We start from the raw sequence: 21,762 nt of genomic DNA, 5'->3' as shown, positions 1-21,762 counted from the left end.
TACAATTTATTAAAAACCTTTATTATTATCATTAATAAAACAATTTACAAATAAAAAACAACAACATATAAGGCCATATAAAATGTAGCCTGTATATATATTTTTTAGCTTTTACAATCATCGTAACATCTCAGCTTTAATAATTTACTTTTACTTGTGTTTTTATTTCCCGAATAACTTTGACATTTTGTTCTGAGTATATATTTCTGTCAAACAAAAACAAACCATTATCACTCCTTATCCACAACAATATGGAATACCACAGAATTCCCATCTAGGGGCCGCTGTGTGGTGGGAGGAGCGGAAGTTGAGGAAGTCGTGTATTAGATCGGGGAATGGGAATGAAGAGCCCGTGTTTGTTCTAACCGTGCGCCGCAAGAGTTTAGGCAGCGTCAATAAAACCATTCAGGTACTACACACACACAGTTCCTCGCGCGCACTTATCGGACTGTGAAACGCGCGCGGCTGGATCAGGACACTTTTGCATTATGCATTCGGACTGCAGGCTGTTGGGATGGACGCGTCGGTAATGGTGGGCAGAGGGACCGGAGGGGCTGCGGTCTTCATCCTGATCGTCTTCATCGTACTCCTCGGTGCCAGAAGCTCGCGGGCGCAGAAGGGTACGTGATCTTCCGATGGGGATTAAAGTTGGTAAACTTCTCATAAACTGCTTCACCACCTCTGGATTTGGAACCGATTGTGGTTTCACAACAAACTCTCGGGGTGGTGTGGTGTAATGGTATAGTGGTGTCTGAAAGGTTGTAGGTGCAGGCTCGGTTCATGAATAATCACAATTGTGCGTTTTCGATCAAGACAGACACTATCCACACCAATAACTAACCAAGACTAGCAGGACTGAACCTGTACTAAATTCAATGGGTAAGGTAAATAATGGAGTTTGTGCTGTATGAGTGCAAGTACATTCTTGCATTCTTACATTGTTGCTGTGCTACAGCTGGAGCAACAGAAGAACGTGATGACGCAACGCCTGACATGGGCCGCGTGCTGCCCTCGCTGCTTTCCTAAATATGTAGTGAGTTCATGTGCTGTCCATTGTCAAGCTGCTGCATTTAACAGTACGTGTTTTTTTTTTTTTTTTTTTTTTTTAACAGATTTAGTCCTTCTCATGTAATCTGAAGTTGACGCAGTACGTTTTTGTCAATTAGTTTTACACATACAAAAACAGGACTTTTGCGAAATATCTTAAAATATGCACACTCACTCAAGATTGAAGACTACAGATATATCAGTCCTCTAGATAAAGATGTTTGATTCTACATGGAGCGAGTTGCCCCCTCATGGATGCCACCATCTTGATATTACAAGATTTGTCATGTAGCCTACTTTACTGTTAGCCTACTAGATTTTTTTTATTCTCCAACTCTTAAAAGGTAGAGTAGGTAATTTTCTGAGAGGCTAGCAATAGTGAGCTAGCTTTGTAAGCATACAATCCCACCCTCCCTTCATAGCGCTCTACAAAGCCACGCTTCCTTCAAAAAACATGAATGCGTACAGCAGGGAGCAAACAAAAGTGCCACGAGACCGCATTTAACTACCTCATGTCTCAAAGCATATAACATTACAACAATAATGAACATAACCTACTCAAAGAGCACTGACCTGTACCACCTGACTGCTGCTGATTCATTTTGGCATTGATAGTGTTACCATTGAAACGCATAGTTTGTTAAAGTGGTCATCAGATGCCCATTTTCCACAAGTTGGTATGATTCTTTAGGGTGTTCATGTAAAGTTTGTAGTTTACTTAGGTTAAAATTTTTCAATGGTGTAAAACAAAACCCTTTTTACCTCCTCAAAAACAGCTTTGTTCACAGTGACCTGTTTCGGTGCATGTCTCTTTAAATGATAATGAGCAACTGCTCACCCCACCCTCTCTTCCATGTGGGTTTGGGGGGGGGGGGGGGACAGTCCATCAGTGGTCCTGGGCGGAGCATAAGCATTATATCATCATAGTGCTCAGAAAATCCAAATTGCCTGATTATTGTGAGTGTTTAAGACTTTTTTAGGATTAAAAAAGGAGTGAATGAATTTTTTTCATTGTATAGTGGTTGTGTCCACACAATGCAAAGACACATATATATGCAAACACCATATAAAAGTGAATTTTGCATCCGATAACCCCTTTAAATAAACTGTTTAAGTTTTCCTGGGCAATAAAGATGGAAATGTTCAATAGCTTTTTTGAAACAGAGACTCAGTTTCTTAGACTATTTCCTGAAATAGCTGTCTGTATCTGAAATTGTCTTTAGTGTCACATGATCCTTCAGAAATCATTCTAATATGCTGATTTGTTGCTCAAGAAGCATATTTTATTATCATAAATATTGAAATCAGTTCTGCTGCTTAATTTTTGTAGAAACCGTGATAAATCTTTATCAGGATTTTGTAATAGGACGTTATAGGACGATATCGTTTGCAACATTATAAAAATATTTACTGTCACTTTGATCAATTTAATACATCCTTGCTTTATAAATGTATTAATAAGACGTTTTTAGTGAAACATACTACTTTCATACAACTAGCCCCAGTTTGTCATACTGACTGTTATCTGAATTAGCTGACAATACGTTCTGTGCATAAAGCTTTGTTAATGTAAGGTTTGTGTGGGTGGAGTAAAGGTGAGGGAAACACTGAGTCTGTGTTTGTGTGTGTGTGTGTGTGTGTGTGTGTGTAGGGTGCTGTTGTTTTTGCTCCGGGGGTCTGAATATTGTCCGGCAAGGATTACGTAACAAGAACGCAAGCTGAGTTTCATTCGGTGTGTAAACGCGTGACAGGCGGCGCAAGCAGCTGCAATGCAATGCGATCTCATCTCTCTGTCTCTCTTTCTCCCCTCTAGAGATTCAACAAGGAGCTCTTTTGCACAATTTCCAAGCTAAACATTTAACCAAATGAAGTTTAAGTTTTAAGTGACAAAAAAAATCTGTTCTTAAGACAAAATGTGGGTACTTTCTGGTTGTCAAATGGTATGCTTTGAATTACCCTGGAATAACATTTGAAGATGCATAATTTGTATATATATATATATAAGTACCTTTGAATTTGAGCTCTGCAGGGTGCTTGATCATTTCTGGATGTTTTTCAGGGGACGGCTGTGGACACACTGTGTTGGGTGTGGGCAGTGGGAGCCTGGCGTCATTGGGGTACCCTCTGTCCTATCCCTCGCACTCCGTGTGTGAGTGGGAAATTAGCGTGGCCGCTGGACACACAGTCCTTGTGCACATTGCGGATCTTGATATCGATACAAATAACTGCCAGGTCTCTTACCTGCGACTTTATAATGGCATCGGACCAGGACGAACGGAAATTGGTGAGAAACACTTACACCTGGTAATAATAACATTTGTTGCTAAAAAATTGCCAGAAACTGATGTTAAAGTCACTGTGAAATCAAAATTGACAAATATTATTTTTTAATTGAATACTGCAATGTTTGTTAATAATGTTTTATCTGTGCACAATACAGTATACACGTATATCAAAATTCATGTGCCCTTATAATCTTTAAGCTAAAATATGAACTCGCACCCACGAGATCGCGAGAAGTACCCACAAGAAGCAGCAAGCAACAATGATCCAATCGATTCCCACTGGATAAAATCAAGTCCTGACCTACAGTTTTTCTTGTTCAAGAAGCCGTTTCATTCTAATATAGGCTACATCTGAATATGGAAGAAAAGATGTTTGCAATTTCCTTTTCACATCAACTTTAAAAATGGGTGTAAACATGGTCTTGGTATTGGGAACAAAAATGCCCACTAATGTACAGATTGTTGCCAAGTAAATGGAAATTGAGTATTATTCTCATTTCTCTCTCTACAGTGAAATTTTGTGGAGGGAGAGAATGGAGAGACACTGACATAGAGTCGGAGGGGCATCAGGTCACAGTTCAGTTCATGAGCGGACCACACAACAACGGCCGTGGCCTCTTCCTCTCATACACCAGTAGTCAGCACACAGGTAACCATTCTGGAACAGTTTTTTTAAATATATTTATTGATAGTCTTCGCCTCTTTAAAAGCTTGTGTAGATACAGACCATGTACTAGTGGTGGAACGGTACATAAAAATGATGGTTCGGTACGTTCCCTGGTTTGGTATGCTATCAGCACAGCAGGGGGGGAAACAAACCCTGTTGGTTGCTGTTGTTGTTTTATTAAACCGTAGTTTACTGAACAAACTGTCTTTATTTAAATAAATAAAAAAAGTCAGTCAATATTCCTGGAACTTTCAGCAACATACACTGCAGTTTATGGTGCTGTTGTAATTGGGGGAAGGGATTTGAAGTGCATACTCTTTTAGATGCAAAATGTGTTTGCAAAATGTTTAAGAATAAGATTAGTATTATTCCCTTTCTATTTCGGCAATTGTTCATTACAGTCTTCAGTGTCACATGATCCTTCAGAATCATTCTAATTTGCTGATTTGGTGCTCAGGAAGCATGTCTTATTATCAGTGTTGAAAAATCGGTGTGCTGCTTAATATTTTTGTGGAAACAGTGACTTTTTTCAGGATTCTTTGAATAGGAAGTTCAAAAGTCACTGTTGATCAATTTGATGTGTCCTTGCTGAAGAAAAAACTTTCTTAAGAAAAAAAAAAGAACTTAAAGGGCAGTGTATGTGTGTAAACTTGTGATTTGTATGAATTAGTGTTGTTGAAGTAGGCTTGGATGTCTCGGGACACACAAAAGAGCAGCTATGGAAACTTTGTGTCTGTCTTTGTCCATCCAGATGAGAGTGAGGGACATCATGCGGAACTGATTATTTCAGGAGTATGTCTCTGACTCTCTGGGTGTTAGGGTTTTTCCTGGTTCCAGGGTGCGTCCTGAGAGCTTATGAATGACAGGCGGTTCATTTGTCAATAATTTAAAGTCATTCAGGAAATGATGTAATGGCCTTTGGTTCTTATGTCATACTGTGCAAAGATGTCTCAGAGATGGAAATGCATCCAAGCAACTAGATTCTTTCCACTTTCTTACAAATGTGAACACTTTCCTGTGCGAAAGTGGATGCCATGCTGCTGGGGTGTTGTGGGTGGTTGCCAAGTGGTTGCTTACTTGCCAACTCCTGAGATTCTATCATATTTTTGTCCCTAGTTTTGGCTTGATTCCTTCCTTCAATGACTTTAGGATTTTTCATCTTTACATCAGGTGGAAATCATAAGTCAGATTGCTTAGAAAGTCAAGCCAAGCCAAGGTCTCAAAGTTCAATTTCTGGGATCAGTAATGGCAGTTCTAATTAATGGCACAAGTAGGTTAAATACGTTGAATGAAGAAAAATAGCGTCCATGTCTGTAGCATAAACAGACTGATGTCTAAGTTTAGCATTTAGAGAAGTCCAAAGTATACTTCAGCTTTAATGCGAATGCTTAGCGTATACATACAGCATACATAAGTTGCGTTCACGGCATGTTGAAATTACCACAGTTAACGGAATCTGACTCGAGATTGTAAGAAGCGTTTGCATCTTTGTGGAACGCTTCCTTGTAATATTGTGGTTGTGTCTATTGATCACTACTATCGATTTATTTTGGTGTTAATAATGTTGCCATAGAAACGCATAATTCAGAGTCTGAGCAATAGTTTGCTGAGTCAGTCTCCAATAATTTGTTGTTGTTCCGTCTCCATTTTTGATGGTGAAACAGTAGGCCGGGTCTATTGTGTGTTAGTACTAATTAGTCTAATTAAAAAAACATTCAAGGAACGTATGTGAGAAAAATCTGCCTGTGTGTGTACATGCTAATAATGAAATTTTAGTCACATGCACTGCACACATACTAGTGTATACTTAAGGCTTTAAATATTATTGCTGTGTGCGTCACACACATACCCTTATGTACATGTAAAAACCGGAGCAAACATTTGGATTTTTTCAATTAGTGATGTGATTTAAACTCTCAGCATGAGAGAAAATAGTGCTAGTTATTTTTGTAATAATGTCTAATGCTACAGGAAGGTTTCAGTTTGTGATTGTTGAAACTTCAGTGTAAGCATATTTGTGAAGGTGCTCTTTACAGCATGGCACATCCTGAGCCTCCAAATCTCTGGAATCACAGCTGTGCACTCTTTTGTTTGATGTGTCTTAACAATAACATTTGCACTTTGACCTCTAGGGCTTTTTGAGGTCAGGGGTTCACACTGCCATGTGGGAGCTACACCTGTTTACCGCAGTACTGTGTGTGTGTGTGTGTGTGTGTGTGTGTGTGTGTGTGTGTGTGTGTGTGTGTGTGTGTGTGTGTGTGTGTGCGCGCGCGCGAAAGAGAGAGAGAGATCATATTTCCCATGAGTCAGGAAAGAGACAGATGAATCCATGCTGTGGGTATGAGTAATGGGTACAATAACACCACAAAATACCTTGAACCTTAGATGCGCTCACACAGTCATACACAATTGTCGCAGGACATTTTGCACCACTCACTTTTTCTTCAGAAAAAGTAACGGATGAAAATCTAGTTGGTATTGATCTGTTCATTCAGATAGAGGCTTTCATCCACAAATATGAAACCTAATACACCAATCTGTTACACCACTTACTGAATGGCCAGTGTGCACTTAACACACACACACACACACACACACACACACACACACACACACACAAGTGGCTGCATATTTTCTTTGTATGAAAGGATGACATTATTCAATAGTCACCATGGCAACCATCTAAAGTGGTTTTTTATAAAATGCGTCTCTCTCTTCTCATCTTTCAGACCTCATCACCTGTCTGGAGAAAGGAGAGCACTTCAGTGAAGCGGAGTTCAGGTACCCACATTTATAGCTGTCTGTGTGTGTGTGTGCATGTTCTTTCGTATTTGTGTCTCATTTTCCCAACCTGCATTTGCAGTAAATTCTGTCCTGCTGGATGCCTGACTGATTTTGGAGAGGTTTCGGGAACCATACCACACGGATACAAAGACGTAAGTATGCCACTATTGAGTGGATGTTGGATTAAAGGGTTAGTTCAGGCAGAAATTAAAATTCTGTTGTATGTTGTATGACTTTCTTTCGTCTGTTGAACACAAAAGATGTTTTGAGGAATGTTTGCACCCAAGTAAATGATGACAAATGTTTGGGGTGAACTATCCCTAAGCGCAAAGTATACTTAAAGGGATACTCCACTTTTTTTGTAAATAGGCTAATTTTACAACTCCCCCAGAGTTAAACTGTTGAGTTTTACCGTCTTTGAATCCATTCAGCCGATCTCCGGTTCTGGCGGTACCACTTTTAGCATAGCTTAGCATACATCATTGAAGTGGACAAGACCATTAGCATTTCTCAAAAAAAAATGACGAAAGTGTTTCAAGAAATCAAGAAACTTTACTGCCGTACCATGAGTGCAGCAGGCGTAATGATATGACGCAGCGCCTGAAAATAGGCTACCTTCCGTCAACTGCGCTGCGTCATATTACACCTGCTGCACTCATGGTACGGCAGTAAAGTTTCTTGATTATTACGCAGGAATGAGAGTATAGTTCCTAGCCATATCAGCCTAGAAAATCGCAACTTTACATTTTCCGTCGGTCTTAGTGCACGATGTAACTACAGAAGAGTCAAGTTTTAAATAGGAAAAATATCGAAACACTTTGGTCTTTTTTTTTTTGGAGAAATGCTAATGGTCTTGTCCACTTCAATGATGTATGCTAAGCTATGCTAAAAGTGGTACCGCCAGAACCGGAGATCGGCTGAATGGATTCAAAAACGGTAAAACTCAACAGTTTAACTCTGGAGGAGTCTTAGAATGAGCCTATTTTTTAACATGACCATGAGCATACACATACACCCAAATGTGCAGCCTTTCAAAGTATACTCTGTTTGATAGTGTGTGCAAACGCAGGTGGTGAACACATTCACACTAGTATAAGGTTACATTCTTGTCCAGTGTTTTGCTATTTCTCTCCAGAAGTAAAGAGTGATAAAAATTTCTTTGTTTGTACTCTAGAGTCGGACTGTTGAGTCGCGTGTATTATCCCCTCACTTTATCGCTAAATTTTTTTGTTGCGGTCCTGGGTGGGTTGTAGTTCTTGTTGTTGTTCCATCTCTGTTTCTTTTCTCTTTTTTTACTACTGTGAAACAGTGGCTGGGCCAGTGTTGCCAACTTGTGGACAGACTAATCAGGAGAAATAATGTGTTACGCCTAAAGTATACTTCAGTTTTAACGTGAACACTAAAAAGCCGAGCATGCAGTCTTTAATAGCCGAACACTGCATTTGATGGTGTGCGTGAACACAGACCCTTGACACATGCACATTTGAAAGTTTTTATCTTTGACCAGTGTCTTTGCTATTTCTCTCTAGAACGACCGTCTTAATTCTCCTCACACAAGCGTTTGTCAATGCGGTCGTCAATTGTTGTGGTCTTGTGTAGTTTGTTACTGTTGTTCTGTTCCCCGTCCCCTAATTAGAAAAAATTAAGGCACACATTCGAAATGAGCGTACAGGGTATGCGCAGTCAGTAGAATCTGTCTGTGCACATACAATACGAGCGTACTATGCCGATGATGAAATTCACGCCACATGCACTGTACGCATACCTAGCATACACTTAAAAACCGAAGCATACTTTGGGCTTTAATCACTCTTTTTCATCCCACTACATTGAATGGGGGTCAAAGCTTTTAAGCCTCAAAAATGAAGTAAAAGCACCCTAAAGGTATCTTAAAAGTGCTCAATTTGACTTATGCACTATATTCCAAGTCTTCATAAGTTGTACAAGAAAACGACTGACATTTTAAGCCGCTATTCATTGATGATCTTCTCTTCCAGTGAGCTCTCAATTTGAGAACCACTGCGACCAGATTGAGTCATTGAGTTCACTGAAAATATCTGAGTCAGACAAACCAGACACCGCTCAGGGACACAAGTGTGAGTGCTCTTGCTTCTTCATTATATGGTTTGTTTATCCTCTTTAATTGTGGTGATTCAGTTATTGCTCTTCCGAGTAAAATATTCTCTTTGGATCCATGTTTAAAATGTTCTATCTGAATTCTTTACATTCTTCAGCAATGTTAATAAAAATTGTCCTTCATTCCATAAGAAATGTGTATTAATGTGGTGCAAGAGAGAAGCTATTTAGAAATTCTTTCTTCAATGAATTGCATCGTTTTAGTTGGTCATTGAAAACATTGGTAGCTGCAGCAAATAGTCTTTCAGGCTCTTGAGGTTGCACAATTGCACAGATAAGCGATTCTATCATGTAATGTTTAACTATTTGTTTATACTTCAAAGCAATAGCATATTTTAAACACTTATTTAATTTAGCGTTTCTGCCTGCTTTCTTATCAGGCTTCCATTGTAAGTGCATCGCCTATACATTTTTTTACAAATTAAGGTGGTAATCAAAAGCATGCTGAAGATGCTTTCAGTTGTATTTAAGAGCAGAATATTTCTAAGAGTGACCACAAACTCTTTTATCTGTACATTAGGTCATTTCTGATGACCTCATCATTGCTTTAATGATTCCTGCTAGCTTTAAACTGGATGATTTCACATCATGAATTTGTCAGTTTGAACACAATAAGCAGTTGTCTTCTGAGAGCGTATTTTTAAGCTTGAACGTGGTTGAGTTTGAGGGAAAGACAGAGTGAGAAGCAGGCGTTCTTTTGAAGTTGAGTCATTGTAAATGATTCTGTGTGTCACTTTCAGAGCTCTTGGTCTCCTAGGGGCGTGTTGGTATGCGCGTTTGGATGTATGTGCGCGTGTTTTTGTGTGTGTATGACAGCGTGTTTCTCAGGGAGATGTTAGATCAGGTTTGGCTGAATGGTTTTTCTAATGCAGACCAGCTGACAACGGTCTTGTTTCTCAGCTCAGATACACCCTCAGAATTAGTGTGGGGCCCATATGACGCCTTGCGAACGTGTGTGTGTGCACCGCGTTTTTGTGGCCAGAGCAGTGTTTTATTTTGCCCAGAGGAAGTGGTGTATGTTTTCGGTGTCGTTTTGTGTGGGTGTTGAGTGTTTGCCTAGTGTGTGGGGGTGTTGAGAGTTTGTCTAGTGTTTGTGGTCTCTTATTGGTTTGGAGTCCCAACTCTGTGTGTATAATCAGACCTGTATTTTTTTTTTCCCTTTTTAAACTAGCAATTTTACTATTATTCCAATGCCGGGCAGCAAATGGCTTGGCCATGTACACACTGCAGATAGTGTGTACATTTCTCTTCTGAGTGCTTTAAGTCGTGATTTCAGTATGATGTGCATTCGAGTGTCACCGAATGTAAGTGAAACATAAAACGCGCATCTGTGGATCAGATTGTTTAAAAGTGTTTATTAGGAGTGTTTTTCTTTCTGACAGACTTATAAAACTGATTTAAATGCCTCTGATTCTATTGCTTTCACATGCACTACAGACATTTCAGCCGTAACTGAAGTGTGCAGTCTTGATTATTTATTTGATTAATTGTGCATCCTTAGGACAAAGACAACTTATTAAGAAAGACATGAACCTTTTAAAGCTTTAATTCAACAAAAATGAGGGAAGGATGCACATTAGGTGTGTAAATGATACTTGCATTTTGTCCTTTATGTGCTGCCACAGCAGATGGCAAATGTGGTACATTTCCTGTCACCTCATAAGCTGCTAAATGAGTTGTATTTTCTGGCAAGCTTTATTGATATGCTTCTTCAATAGTCCCCAAAATGTATGCAGAAAAACACTGTATAGTCAACATTCACAATTGAAACCTAATGCCAATACCAAGTAGCATCTGACATTATTCTTTAATGGACACAAACATATTTAGTTTTAGAATTCACAAATTCATGTCGACAACTTATTTTAATTTTTTTAACGACTCTACAAAGTGGATGAATGATGAAAGCAGAAGAAAAGAAAAACGTCATCATTTATTCATCATAATGTCATTCCAAACCTGTTTGACTAACTTTCTTCTGTGGAAACTTTCTTCTTTAAAAAAAAAAATAAGTCTATACAATAAAAATCAGTGGGGGTTTTGTTTTCCACATGCAGAACAACATGAGGGTGAGTAAATGATGACACAATTTTAAGGTTTGGGTTTACTATCCCTTTAATGAACAAAAATGCATTGGTACATTTCTGCCAGCTGTAGTTTACTAAGAATTACAGAATAATAATAGGTTTCTGGTCGCTAAGGTTAGTTTGTTGAAAAAGACCTTACATGTTACTATGGTTTTCACAATGTCTGCAGTAATCCTCAGTTTAAGGTTATATGAGGTACTCATTTATTCTGTTCACGGCACACACTGAAAGTTTCTTTCCCGTGTATACACTACCAATCAAAAGTTTTGGGTTGGTAAGTGTAAAATATGTTTTAAAGAAATCTCTTATGCCCACCAAAGGCTGCATTTATTTGATCAAACAGTAATGTGAAATATTATTGCAATTTAAATTGAAGTTTTTCCTGTGATGAAAAAAAACAATTTTAATCATCCATTACTCCATCTTTCAGAAATCATTCTAATATGCAAATGTTGCTGCCCAAGAAATATTATTATTGTCCACAGTTTTGCTGCTTAATACCTTTGTGGAAACTGCAATACATTTTTTCCAGAATTCTTTGATAATAAAAATACAGCATTTATTTGAAATGGGAAATCTTATGTAACATTATAAATGTCTTTACTGTCACTTTTGATCAATTTATTCATTCAATCAAGCAATTCATTTCTTTAAAAAAAAAAATCATACTGACCCCAAACCTTGTATGTACGTTGTATACGCATTTGTCATTCCAAAAACTTTACAATGTGTCTCTGAGAACTCTGTGTCTGTGTGTAACTCAGTCTACTCTAAACTCTAAAGAAGTTCCTCTTATGATTCATCCATCATTCTTTATCATAGTGGCATAAATGATACCACTGCAATTCTGCTTCAAGGATGTGACCTCATCATGCCAAGTCACAGCTTGTGGGTTTTAGGTGAGTGAATCAGTGTCAGCTGTCTTAATGTCTCACCGTCTCTTTCTGCAGTCTTCTCCTCTCTGTCTGGCCGGTATCCATGCGGGTGTGGTCTCCAACACTCTGGGGGGGCAAATCAGTGTGGTCAGCAGCAAAGGCATCCCACACTATGAAAGCTCACTGGCTAACAATGTGACATCTGTGCCGTGAGTAACACATTTGCATTCTTGCTTGCTTTCTTCATGGGAAAATCTATTTCATTTGATTACTGGGCTTGCAAGGCATTGCAGTTTTGAAATGTCTCAACTTTTTTTCTTAATCGTTCTGCAAATTCATTCTGTTGAACTGCTTAATGCAGGGGTACTGCATTAGGAAACATTATTATGAAAATATTACGTTTTAAGATTTTTTTTAATATATGCATGTATCATATTTGTAATATATATCTATTGTGTTTTTTTGTACAATTATGGAATTAGTCTACAGTACTTCCAAGTTTTCTAACTAGTAAAAACCATTTGTCTTTCTTGAACTTGTACTTTCAAGTTGGAAAGCATTTTATGATTTTACAAGATTTTATGAAAGATGTAGTCATATATTGCACTCTTATTTTGCAAGAGCGTATAGAGGTGAAATAATGATTAAGTACTGTCATAAACATCAAAGCAGCACATGGATCCATCTTGGCTTTATGAATCGTTTGTTGCCATAGAAACAAATACTTTGAGTCAGAGGACCCGAACTGCTCTAAATTGTCATCTGGTAATTCCAACATGAGGTGAACACAGCAAAAGTGACAGCTTAACATTTGCATACTGGACGCATTTATTTGCAACCTTCTTTAGGCGTCTACACTGCAAAAATCATGTTTATTCTCATGTACAAGTCTAGATGCATGCTGTGTGCAAAACATCTCTGATGCAGCATTTCATTTAAACCGAATCGAAGCCCACAACCTAGACTTACTAAAGCATTTTGCTTCCTTGCAAGCACTGGTATTTCCTTCGGGAAATGCAAACCTAGTTTGATTCCTCTTTGGTTGAATTTTTTCCCATCTGTGTAATAAATTGATTCATTGGTTGACAGAATGATAGCCCTGTGTCAGTCTATGTAATAAGTTGATTGATTGGTAGACAGAATGATAGCTCTGTCTCTTTCTCCCTCCTACAGTGGAAATCTCTCCCCCAGCCTTTTTACTTTCAAGACTAGCGGTGAGTGAATCAGTAACGTATCAAACTCTTTGTTTCTTCTCTATTTTATGGATGTGCAATACTCTCCAGAAACCAAAAAAGTTTATATAACTTGATTTAATAAAGAAGTTTGTTCTTTATTCCTGTCGCTTCTATAGAAATGACCTACACCTTAGTGATCTAATAATAGAAACTTTCTTTCTCTGCAAGGTTGCTATGGCACTTTGGGTTTGGAGTCGGGGGTGGTCAGCGACTCTCAGATCACAGCCTCGTCGGAGTGGGAATGGGGCGGTCACGGAAAGGAGCCCATCGTCTGGGGCCCCACAGGGGCCCGCCTCAAAACACCAGGACGGCCGTGGGCAGCAGCCAACAGCGACACAAAAGAATGGATTCAAGTGGACCTAAAGAAAGAGAAAAAAATAACAGGTAGAGTCTGTGTATGAGAGAGAAAAGATCAGTGTTTTCATCTACTGTATGTCTTGATTGATCATTCAGTCGAATGTACTTCTCAGGTATTATGACCACTGGCTCCACCCTCCCAGAATATCAGTTTTACATTTCGTCCTATGAGGTGTTATTTAGCCATGATGGACGGCAATGGAAACCCTATCAAGAAGTGGAATCAGATAAAAACAAGGTATGGAGGATTTCCATAGTACTGTAATACACCTAAAAAAAAAAAAATATATATATATATATATATATGTATTGGGTAAAATGAAAAAAAAAAACTTTTTCTTTTAAGTGTCAAATTAGCTAGGTTTATTATCAATATTTGACTTGTCCCATCTACCACCTTGATTTTTATATATATTTATACACACACACACACACACACACACACACACACACACACACACACACACACACACACACACACACACAGTTTATACAGTCATGGTCAGAATTAATGGCACCCCTGGTAAATATGATCAAAACTGACTGTGAAAAATAAATATGCATTGTTTATCCTTTTGATCTTTCATTCAAAAAATAACCAAAAATCTAACCTTTCATTGAAGTAAAAGAATTGAAAGTGGGGGGGAAATCACATTATGAAATAGATGTTTTTCTCCAAAACACGTTGGCTACAATTATTGGTACCCCAAGAATTTTTTACGAGTAAAATATCCCTGAAGTATATTCCCATTAATGTTTACCTTTTTTTAGCACACCAGGGTGACTAGGAACATGAAACTGTCTAGCTATGACTTCGTGTTTCACAGGAGTTTAAATATGAGGAAACACAAAGGCCAAATTCCCTTATTCATCCATCACAATGAGTAAAACCAAAGAATATAGTTCTGATGTGCATCAAAAGATTGTTGAGCATCACAAAATTGAAAGTGGCTGTAAGAAAATAGCTAAAGAATTGAAAATCCCCATTTTGACCATCAGGGCAATAACTAAGAAGTTACAATCAACTAAAGATGTTATGAATCTGCCAGGAAGAGGACGTGTGTCTATATTGCCTTAATGCACGGTGAGGAGGAGAGTTTGAGTGGCCAGAGACTCTTCAAGGATCACAGATGGAGAATTGCAGAGATTACTTGAGTCTTGGGGTCAGAAAGCCTATTTAAAAAAAAAATCAAACAACCCCTACATCACCACATGTTGTTTGGGAGGGTTTCAAGAAAAATCCTCCTCGCTCGTCCAAAAACAAACTCCAGCATATTCAGTTGTCAGAATGACTGGAACTTTAAACGGCACAGGGTTCTGTGGTCAGATGAAACTAAAAAAAGAGCTTTTTGGCAGCAAACACGCTAGATGGGTTTGGTGCACACAAGGATAAAAAGTACCCCATTTGTACAATTTAATGTTGTGCGCATATTTTTCTGCTGGAGGTCCTGGACTTCTTGTTCAGATACATGGCATCGTGGATTCTATCAAATATCAACAGATAAAAAATCAAAACCTGACGGCTTCTGCTAGAAATCTTATAATGGGCCATGTTTGGATCTTCCATCTGGACCGCTATCCAAAACAAATATCAAAATCAACACAAAAATGTGTTATAGAGCACAAAATGAAGCTTGTGCCATGACCGTCCCAGTTCCTTGACCTGATGAGTTGAGTGAACTGAAGAGGAGAAGCACCAACATGGATCTGGGAATCTACAGGATCTGGAGAGATTGTGTATGGAGGAATGGTCTCTGATCTCCTGTCAGGTGTTCTGTAAACTATAGGAGTGTTCTCCATACATTATAGTTGAAAACTCAGAGCTGTTCTCTTAAAAAAAGGAGATTGCAAAAAGTATTTATTAAAAGGGTTCCAATAATTGGGGCCAACATGTTTTGGAGAAAAACATATATTTTATAATGTGATTTCTCCTCCACTTTTAATTATTTTACTTCAATGAAAGGTTAGATTTTTGGCAATTTTTTGAATGAAAGATCAAAAGGATAAACGATGCAGATTTATTTTTTACAGCCAGTTTTGTTCATATTTACCAGGGGTGCCATTAATTCTGACCATGAGAATATATATATATATATATATATATATATATATATATATACACTCACCTAAAGGATTATTAGGAACACCTGTTCAATTTCTCATTGATGCAATTATCTAATCAACCAATCACATGGCAGTTGGTTTAATGCATTTAGGGGTGTGCTCTTGGTCAAGACAATCTCCTGAACTCCAAACTGAATGTCAGAATGAGAAACAAAGGTGATTTAAGCAATTTTAGGCGTGGCATTGTTGTTGGTGCCAGACGGGCCGATCTGAGTATTTCACAATCTGCTCAGATACTGGGATTTTCACCCACAACCATTTCTAGGGTTTACAAAGAATGGTGTGAAAAGGGAAAAACATCCAGTATGCGGCAGTCCTGTGGGCGAAAATGCCTTGTTGATGCTAGAGGTCAGAGGAGAATGGGCCGACTGATTCAAGCTGATAGAAGAGTAATTTTGACTGAAATAACCACTCGTTACAACCGAGGTATGCAGCAAAGCATTTGTGAAGCCACAACATGCACAACCTCTGTTTTCTCCTCTGTTGCCCCACAACTGTGGAACTCATTGCCAGACCACCTGAGGGTTCCACAGTCAGTTGACTATTTTAAAAAAGGCTTAAAGAGTTTTCTATTTAAAAATAGCTACAACTAATGCTGAACTTAACTGTTTTTACGTTTTCCTTTTCTTGCCCCTGTTTTTACTTTTGAAATAGGTTTGCTGTAGCACTTTGAGATTTGTTCGCAAATGAAAAGTGCATTACAAATAAAATTTATTATTATTATTTATTAACCTTGAGGCGGATGGGCTACAACAGCAGAAGACCCCACCGGGTACCACTCATCTCCACTACAAATAGGAAAAATAGGCTACAATTTGCAAGAGCTCACCAAAATTGGACAGTTGAAGACTGGAAAAATGTTGCCTGGTCTGATGAGTCTAGATTTCTGTTGAGACATTCAGATGGTAGAGTCAGAATTTGGCGTAAACAGAATGAGAACATGGATCCCTCATGCCTTGTTACCACTGTGCAGGCTGCTGGTGGTGGTGTAATGGTGTGGGGGATGTTTTCTTGGCACACTTTAGGCCCCTTAGTGCCAATTGGGCATCGTTTAAATGCCACGGCCTACCTGAGCATTGTTTCTGACCATGTCCATCCCTTTATGGCCACCATGTACCCATCCTCTGATGGCTACTTCCAGCAGGATAATGCACCATGTCACAAAGCTCGAATCATTTCAAATTGGTTTCTTGAACATGACAATGAGTTCACTGTACTAAAATGGCCCCCACAGTCACCAGATATCAACTCAATAGAGCATCTTTGGGATGTGGTGGAACGGGAGCTTCGTGCCCTCGATGTGCATCCCACAAATCTCCATCAACTGCAAGATGCTATCCTATCAATATGGGTCAACATTTCTAAAGAATGCTTTCAGCACCTTGTTGAATCAATGCCGCGTAGAAATAAGGCAGTTCTGAAGGCGAAAGGGGGTCAAACACAGTATTAGTATGGTGTTCCTAATAATCCTTTAGGTAAGTGTATATCTGTGTGTGTGTGTATTGTCGTATTCTAACAGCTGCAGAATGACATCACTTTGTATATTTCCAGGAAAAAGGGTTTTACATTCCTGTGGTTTAAGGACCCTGAAATTAAAGTGCACTCTGTGGTCATTAATAATGAATGTCCATCGACTGTCAGGGAGCTTAACGAGAAGCGCATTGATTAGGCGTAAATAAGATGGTCCTTGGTCTGAGGCCAAATGTTCTTTGTTGCCAAGACGATGTGTCCTTGTGTCTCTGTAACAGATTTTCCAAGGCAACACCAACTATTTCCAGGAAGTACGGAACAACTTTATTCCTCCAATTGAAGCACGGTTTATCAGAATATGTCCCTTCCAGTGGCACCAGAGAATTGCTCTTAAAATGGAGCTGCTGGGCTGCCAGCCGCATGCAGGTGAGACTAATCTGAGAAATCTGTCTCCGATTTGGCCAAGTAGCTGTGCTAAACATGATTGGATCTCTTTTTGTTGGTCAGCGAGGCCAAGAATCTTCCATCCAGCCCCTCCTCCTCCTCGGAGAAAAAGCACAGTGCCCCCCCTACAGGAGAGGACGACACACACACCCAACATCCGAAACACCACCATGCCTCCGCACTCTCACGATGGTAAAAGCATTCTTTAAGTAAATTAACATATGTGCTAGTGAGCTGCCTTGCAGTATATTTAGGCAATGACATCTACTTTCTGAGGGGTCATTTGTTTAAAAATGCAAGATGCAGGGCTGTGAAATGAAAAAAAGATTGTTTTTTAAAATTTGAGTTACTTTGAACTTGAGCTCCAGGTTTTTAGAACGCTGTTAAATATGTCCATCTAGCGCATGTTTACATAGAAAAAACAATGGAAAAGCAGGCAGTGAATGCAAAACGTGTTCTGTGTGAACGGCCTCTCAGGCAGCATTCTTAGTAAAATGGAACATCATAAAATACTGATTTAAGATGTTTTATATAGACTAGTTTTCTTCAAAGACTATATAGACCGCTTCTCATATGAAGTGCACTGATTTAGGTTTTACAGTTGATTCCAGTAGTCTCATTTTAGTATGTTGGCAAGTTAAAACTTAAAGTAAACAACAAAAAATACAAACCATGTGCAAAAATTGGGTGAAATTGTCCTTTTTTAATTAGTTGAATCAATCTATCAATACTGTTTAATACTCAATACAACATTTATAATCAATATAATCAATCCTTAAATCGATGTGTTATTTTGCATGAAAATTTCTGATTTGTTTTCTGGGATTGCCTTATTCACAAAGGGCACAAGCAGTGCTATCTAGATATCGGATAATGATGCACAATATATCAGCACTACTTTTATGGTTTATAGGCCGATATTATTTTTTTCATTTAATTTCAGTATCATTTGATATATAATTGTGCTTTTTTATTTTCCAATTTAACATTTAGATTACCTTCGCCATTAACTTAGTCACTTAATATTTTAAACATTAATAATTTGATAACTGTTAAATTTAATCGTTAACAAACCTCCATTTGATTGAATTTACTGTTTTTTTTTATACTGTATATTATAATGTTATGATGCCAAAATTCACTTTGCAGCATTTCAAACAATTTATTTTGTTTTATTTTTCAGTTATTAAGACACAATTGTATACATTTGGATATTTAATATTGGTTATCAGATTTCACATTTAACTGGAATAGCCTTTATGTCAGGAGCATGCTTATGATGCCCAAAAATATTGTCTAGGTAGGCAGCTACCTAGGTATTGAACCGCTCTAACGCTAGATTAATGTTATTAATTTACTGTGTAAATGTTGCAGAGGTGGCGCTGGTGGCAGTGTTGGTCCCTGTATTAGTGCTGGTTCTGACAACCCCCGTTTTAGTGATGGTGTGCTCGTGGTTGTGGAAGAACAGGTCAGTAAAAAAACGTTTAGCTATCAAATTATTTGGTAATTTTATTTATTTTCAAAATATTTCAGCCTCCTTTTAAAACCTTGTTGTTCATAAAAAAATTTAAGTTGAGGCGAGTAGGCCTAAAAGACTACTGGTTTCAGATAACATGTTCATCTGCATTAAAACCTACAGAAAAAGTCCAGAGGTGACTTATGAACTTCCGCACTGGGAACGCACAGGTGCGTCTTTTCTCACTTGTTTCCTCTTATGCATTTTTCCCTACATGAGTTATTAAATGTGTGTAAATTTGTGTTTTAGTGTGGTGGAAGAGTATGAAACAGCTGTTGCCCTCTAAGCTGGATGGAGACGACTGTGTTCGTTACAGTTCCACAGCCCGAGTGGACCACCAGAGACCCCGAGTGGAGCCTGCAGGTACACATGCAAACAAACTTGTAGATTTATGTTCCCCAACAAACCCTTTTTAACAATCTATTTTCTGCCTTTCCCATCTGCTTAGAATACGCCCAACCGCTTGTCACCGATACCATGGCCTCTCTCGGACAAAGGTCAACGTTTAAACCTGAAGAGGGCGATGCCCCCGAGTATGATGCACCTATTCCACCGGAACATTACCATGATTACGCTGAGCCCCTTCCTGCTTCTGGCACTGAATACGCTACGCCAATCATGATCGACAGGGCAAACCACCTATCGGGAGGCACTCTACCATTCAGGGGCTGTGGTTTAGTGGCTCGGACAGACAGCAGCCAATCAGCGAGCTCAGCCTATGACACACCCAAGAGCACATCTGATCAAGCCACACCCACAGAAGGACAGTACCAAGTACCACAGAATACCCACAATGCACCGTGTCAGAAAATAGACTGAACAATCACTGAAAAGTGGACCCTTTTGGAAACCCTCGGCTGAACACTACCTTTGCTAGAAATCTGCAGATCAGAATGTGCGCAAACGTTCCGTTCCTAGCCATCTCAAATTGTACGCCGTGCAAGTCCTATCACTGAAATAACACAAAGGAATGTCAGGAGAGAGAGAACAGCAGAGATCTCGTTACACTACTGTGTTTGGTGGGTGTTTTTTGTGTTCAAATGTGTGTGTACGAGTGCATATATGTGACTATGCTCTGCTATCAAACTGTGAGTCTTTAGATATCTGTGCATTTTTTTGAGAGCGGAGATGTATTCATCTCGATCGCTCATTGTAAGGCACATTTTTTCCCTTTCCCCCTTAGGCAAAGATATGTTCATCAAAACCGCCCTTTGATCAGAATAACAAATGATCGAATTTCAAATTAATCGACAAACACTGTGATTCACTGTCATTTTGCACTGTTGTATTGTATTCTGCTGTTACATAGGTGCCTTCTTTGTGACATAGCAACACATACTGGTTTCTCTACTTCTGTTCCATAACCTAGTGAGTTAATTTGCTTTGTACTGCCTTAATAGACAGCTGCCTTAGTAGTGCAGTATACCAACTTATAGGGAGTGAATTAGACATTTCATCATGATACAATTTGACATTGATTCTCCTAACTAGCAATACGATATTTACTAATACCTCATAACATGCTGCAAAACATTTACAATTTTATTAGATAAAGGGGCCTGCAATCAATATTGATATTAGATGCCTATTTAAGACAACCAGTTACATATTTTTTTATTAACTTGCAAATGCACCCAGAATATTACCTTTAGAAAAATAAATAATGAAAATCATAATTTGCTTATGCATAGAGATGAGCAATGACAACAGTCAAGAAAGTCTTTCAGTTTTCTGTGCTCCCAAAATGTGCAAATCCCCATTAGGACATAAACAACAAAATTAGGTACTGAAAGAATATACTTTTTAGCTTTTAACCACAGATTTTTTTTTAGCTTCAGACATTAATTGCATCCAGTCAGAGGATATCAAACATGTTTGATATTTTGAGCTGATTTGTGTTTTTATTTGTCATGCAATTCCTTGCAATGAGGCAACTGCTTCTGCTTTTTGAGTTTGTGTTAAGAATGACTCCGTCAATAAGTATATGATGCCTAAAATTTTAAAACTTGTTCAGATTTGAAAAGCTTGTAGTGTATTCCAGTCTTTAGATGTCATGCTTTAGATAGGCAGCAACTCGCCTGCACACAATTTATGGTTTGATATTAGCATGTTGCTAAGCTAACACCCCAGTACTCTAATAAGCACAATAATACGTTATACACACAAATATTGATCAAATTATTCAGTTTTACTTATATTTAACTAGTTTTTATTAATAAATTTCATATTGAAAGAAATATGTGATTATTTAAAATCATCAGAACATTTGTCTCCACTCATCCACCATCTTGGATTAATTTTTTCATTGATGTCACTGCAGTAAAGCCTGCCATTTGGAGCATGACTCTGATGCCTTAAAATGTTGACTTGGTTGGCAACTCGCAAGGTTTTGGAACAGATTTTTTTTGATTTTGCAGCATTTAGTTAAGTCTGAATTAATTAAAGAAGGACCGACTGACAAACATTTATTCAACACAGGAAATAGCAATGCCTTTGTTTAAAAAAAAAAAAAATCCATGGAAAAGTCCTCTGTGCATGACTGCACATACTCATTTATGCAGATATATCTTTAGTCATGCACATGGAAACCTGTGCCATGCAAAGATCAATTTTTTCCTGCTGATGTGTCTTGTTTTAATATTCCCAAACCACTAACAGGTTAAGTTTAAGCTACCAAGCATGCACTGCTTCCATGGTTACACTGTCATAGTCGATCCTTTATGAAAGGTGATCCT

At 38.4% G+C, this 21,762-nt stretch overlaps 1 protein-coding gene across 2 annotated transcripts; it reads left to right on the top strand.

Annotated features, from left to right (window-relative positions):
- The first annotated feature begins 288 nt into the window (after positions 1–288).
- On the top strand, positions 289–21,489 carry dcbld2 (discoidin, CUB and LCCL domain containing 2). 2 transcript variants are annotated; one of them, XM_077216507.1, is made up of 15 exons: positions 289–620; positions 3,107–3,331; positions 3,844–3,981; positions 6,729–6,780; positions 6,863–6,935; positions 11,957–12,090; positions 13,055–13,095; positions 13,285–13,500; positions 13,587–13,711; positions 17,346–17,493; positions 17,575–17,703; positions 18,886–18,979; positions 19,151–19,197; positions 19,277–19,390; positions 19,476–21,489. In XM_077216507.1, the coding sequence occupies exons 1-15, from the start codon at positions 515–517 to the stop codon at positions 19,844–19,846; spliced, it is 2,013 nt and encodes a 670-aa protein (XP_077072622.1). In that variant the 5' UTR covers positions 289–514; the 3' UTR covers positions 19,847–21,489. The 2 variants fall into 2 exon arrangements, with proteins under 2 accessions (XP_077072622.1, XP_077072621.1); XM_077216506.1 differs by having other exon boundaries at positions 300–620; positions 17,346–17,703.
- Positions 21,490–21,762: the final 273 nt, after the last annotated feature.

This window comes from Siphateles boraxobius, unplaced genomic scaffold (assembly GCF_051911475.1).
Source record: "Siphateles boraxobius isolate OS27281-9 unplaced genomic scaffold, OSU_SipBor_1 7, whole genome shotgun sequence".
NCBI lineage: Eukaryota > Metazoa > Chordata > Actinopteri > Cypriniformes > Leuciscidae > Siphateles > Siphateles boraxobius.
This window is presented reverse-complemented; position numbering and strand designations above follow the sequence as displayed.

What these genes read in the sequence shown, in the direction of transcription:
- dcbld2 (XM_077216506.1), top strand. Translation starts at nt 515, where the DNA reads ATGGACGCGTCGGTAATGGTGGGCAGAGGGACCGGAGGGGCTGCGGTC. An exon ending in ACCAGGACGAACGGAAATTG is followed by an intron (nt 3,332 to 3,843) that starts GTGAGAAACACT and finishes CTCTCTCTACAG; the next exon opens with TGAAATTTTGTGGAGGGAGA. An exon ending in TGGAATCAGATAAAAACAAG is followed by an intron (nt 13,712 to 17,345) that starts GTATGGAGGATT and finishes TCTCTGTAACAG; the next exon opens with ATTTTCCAAGGCAACACCAA.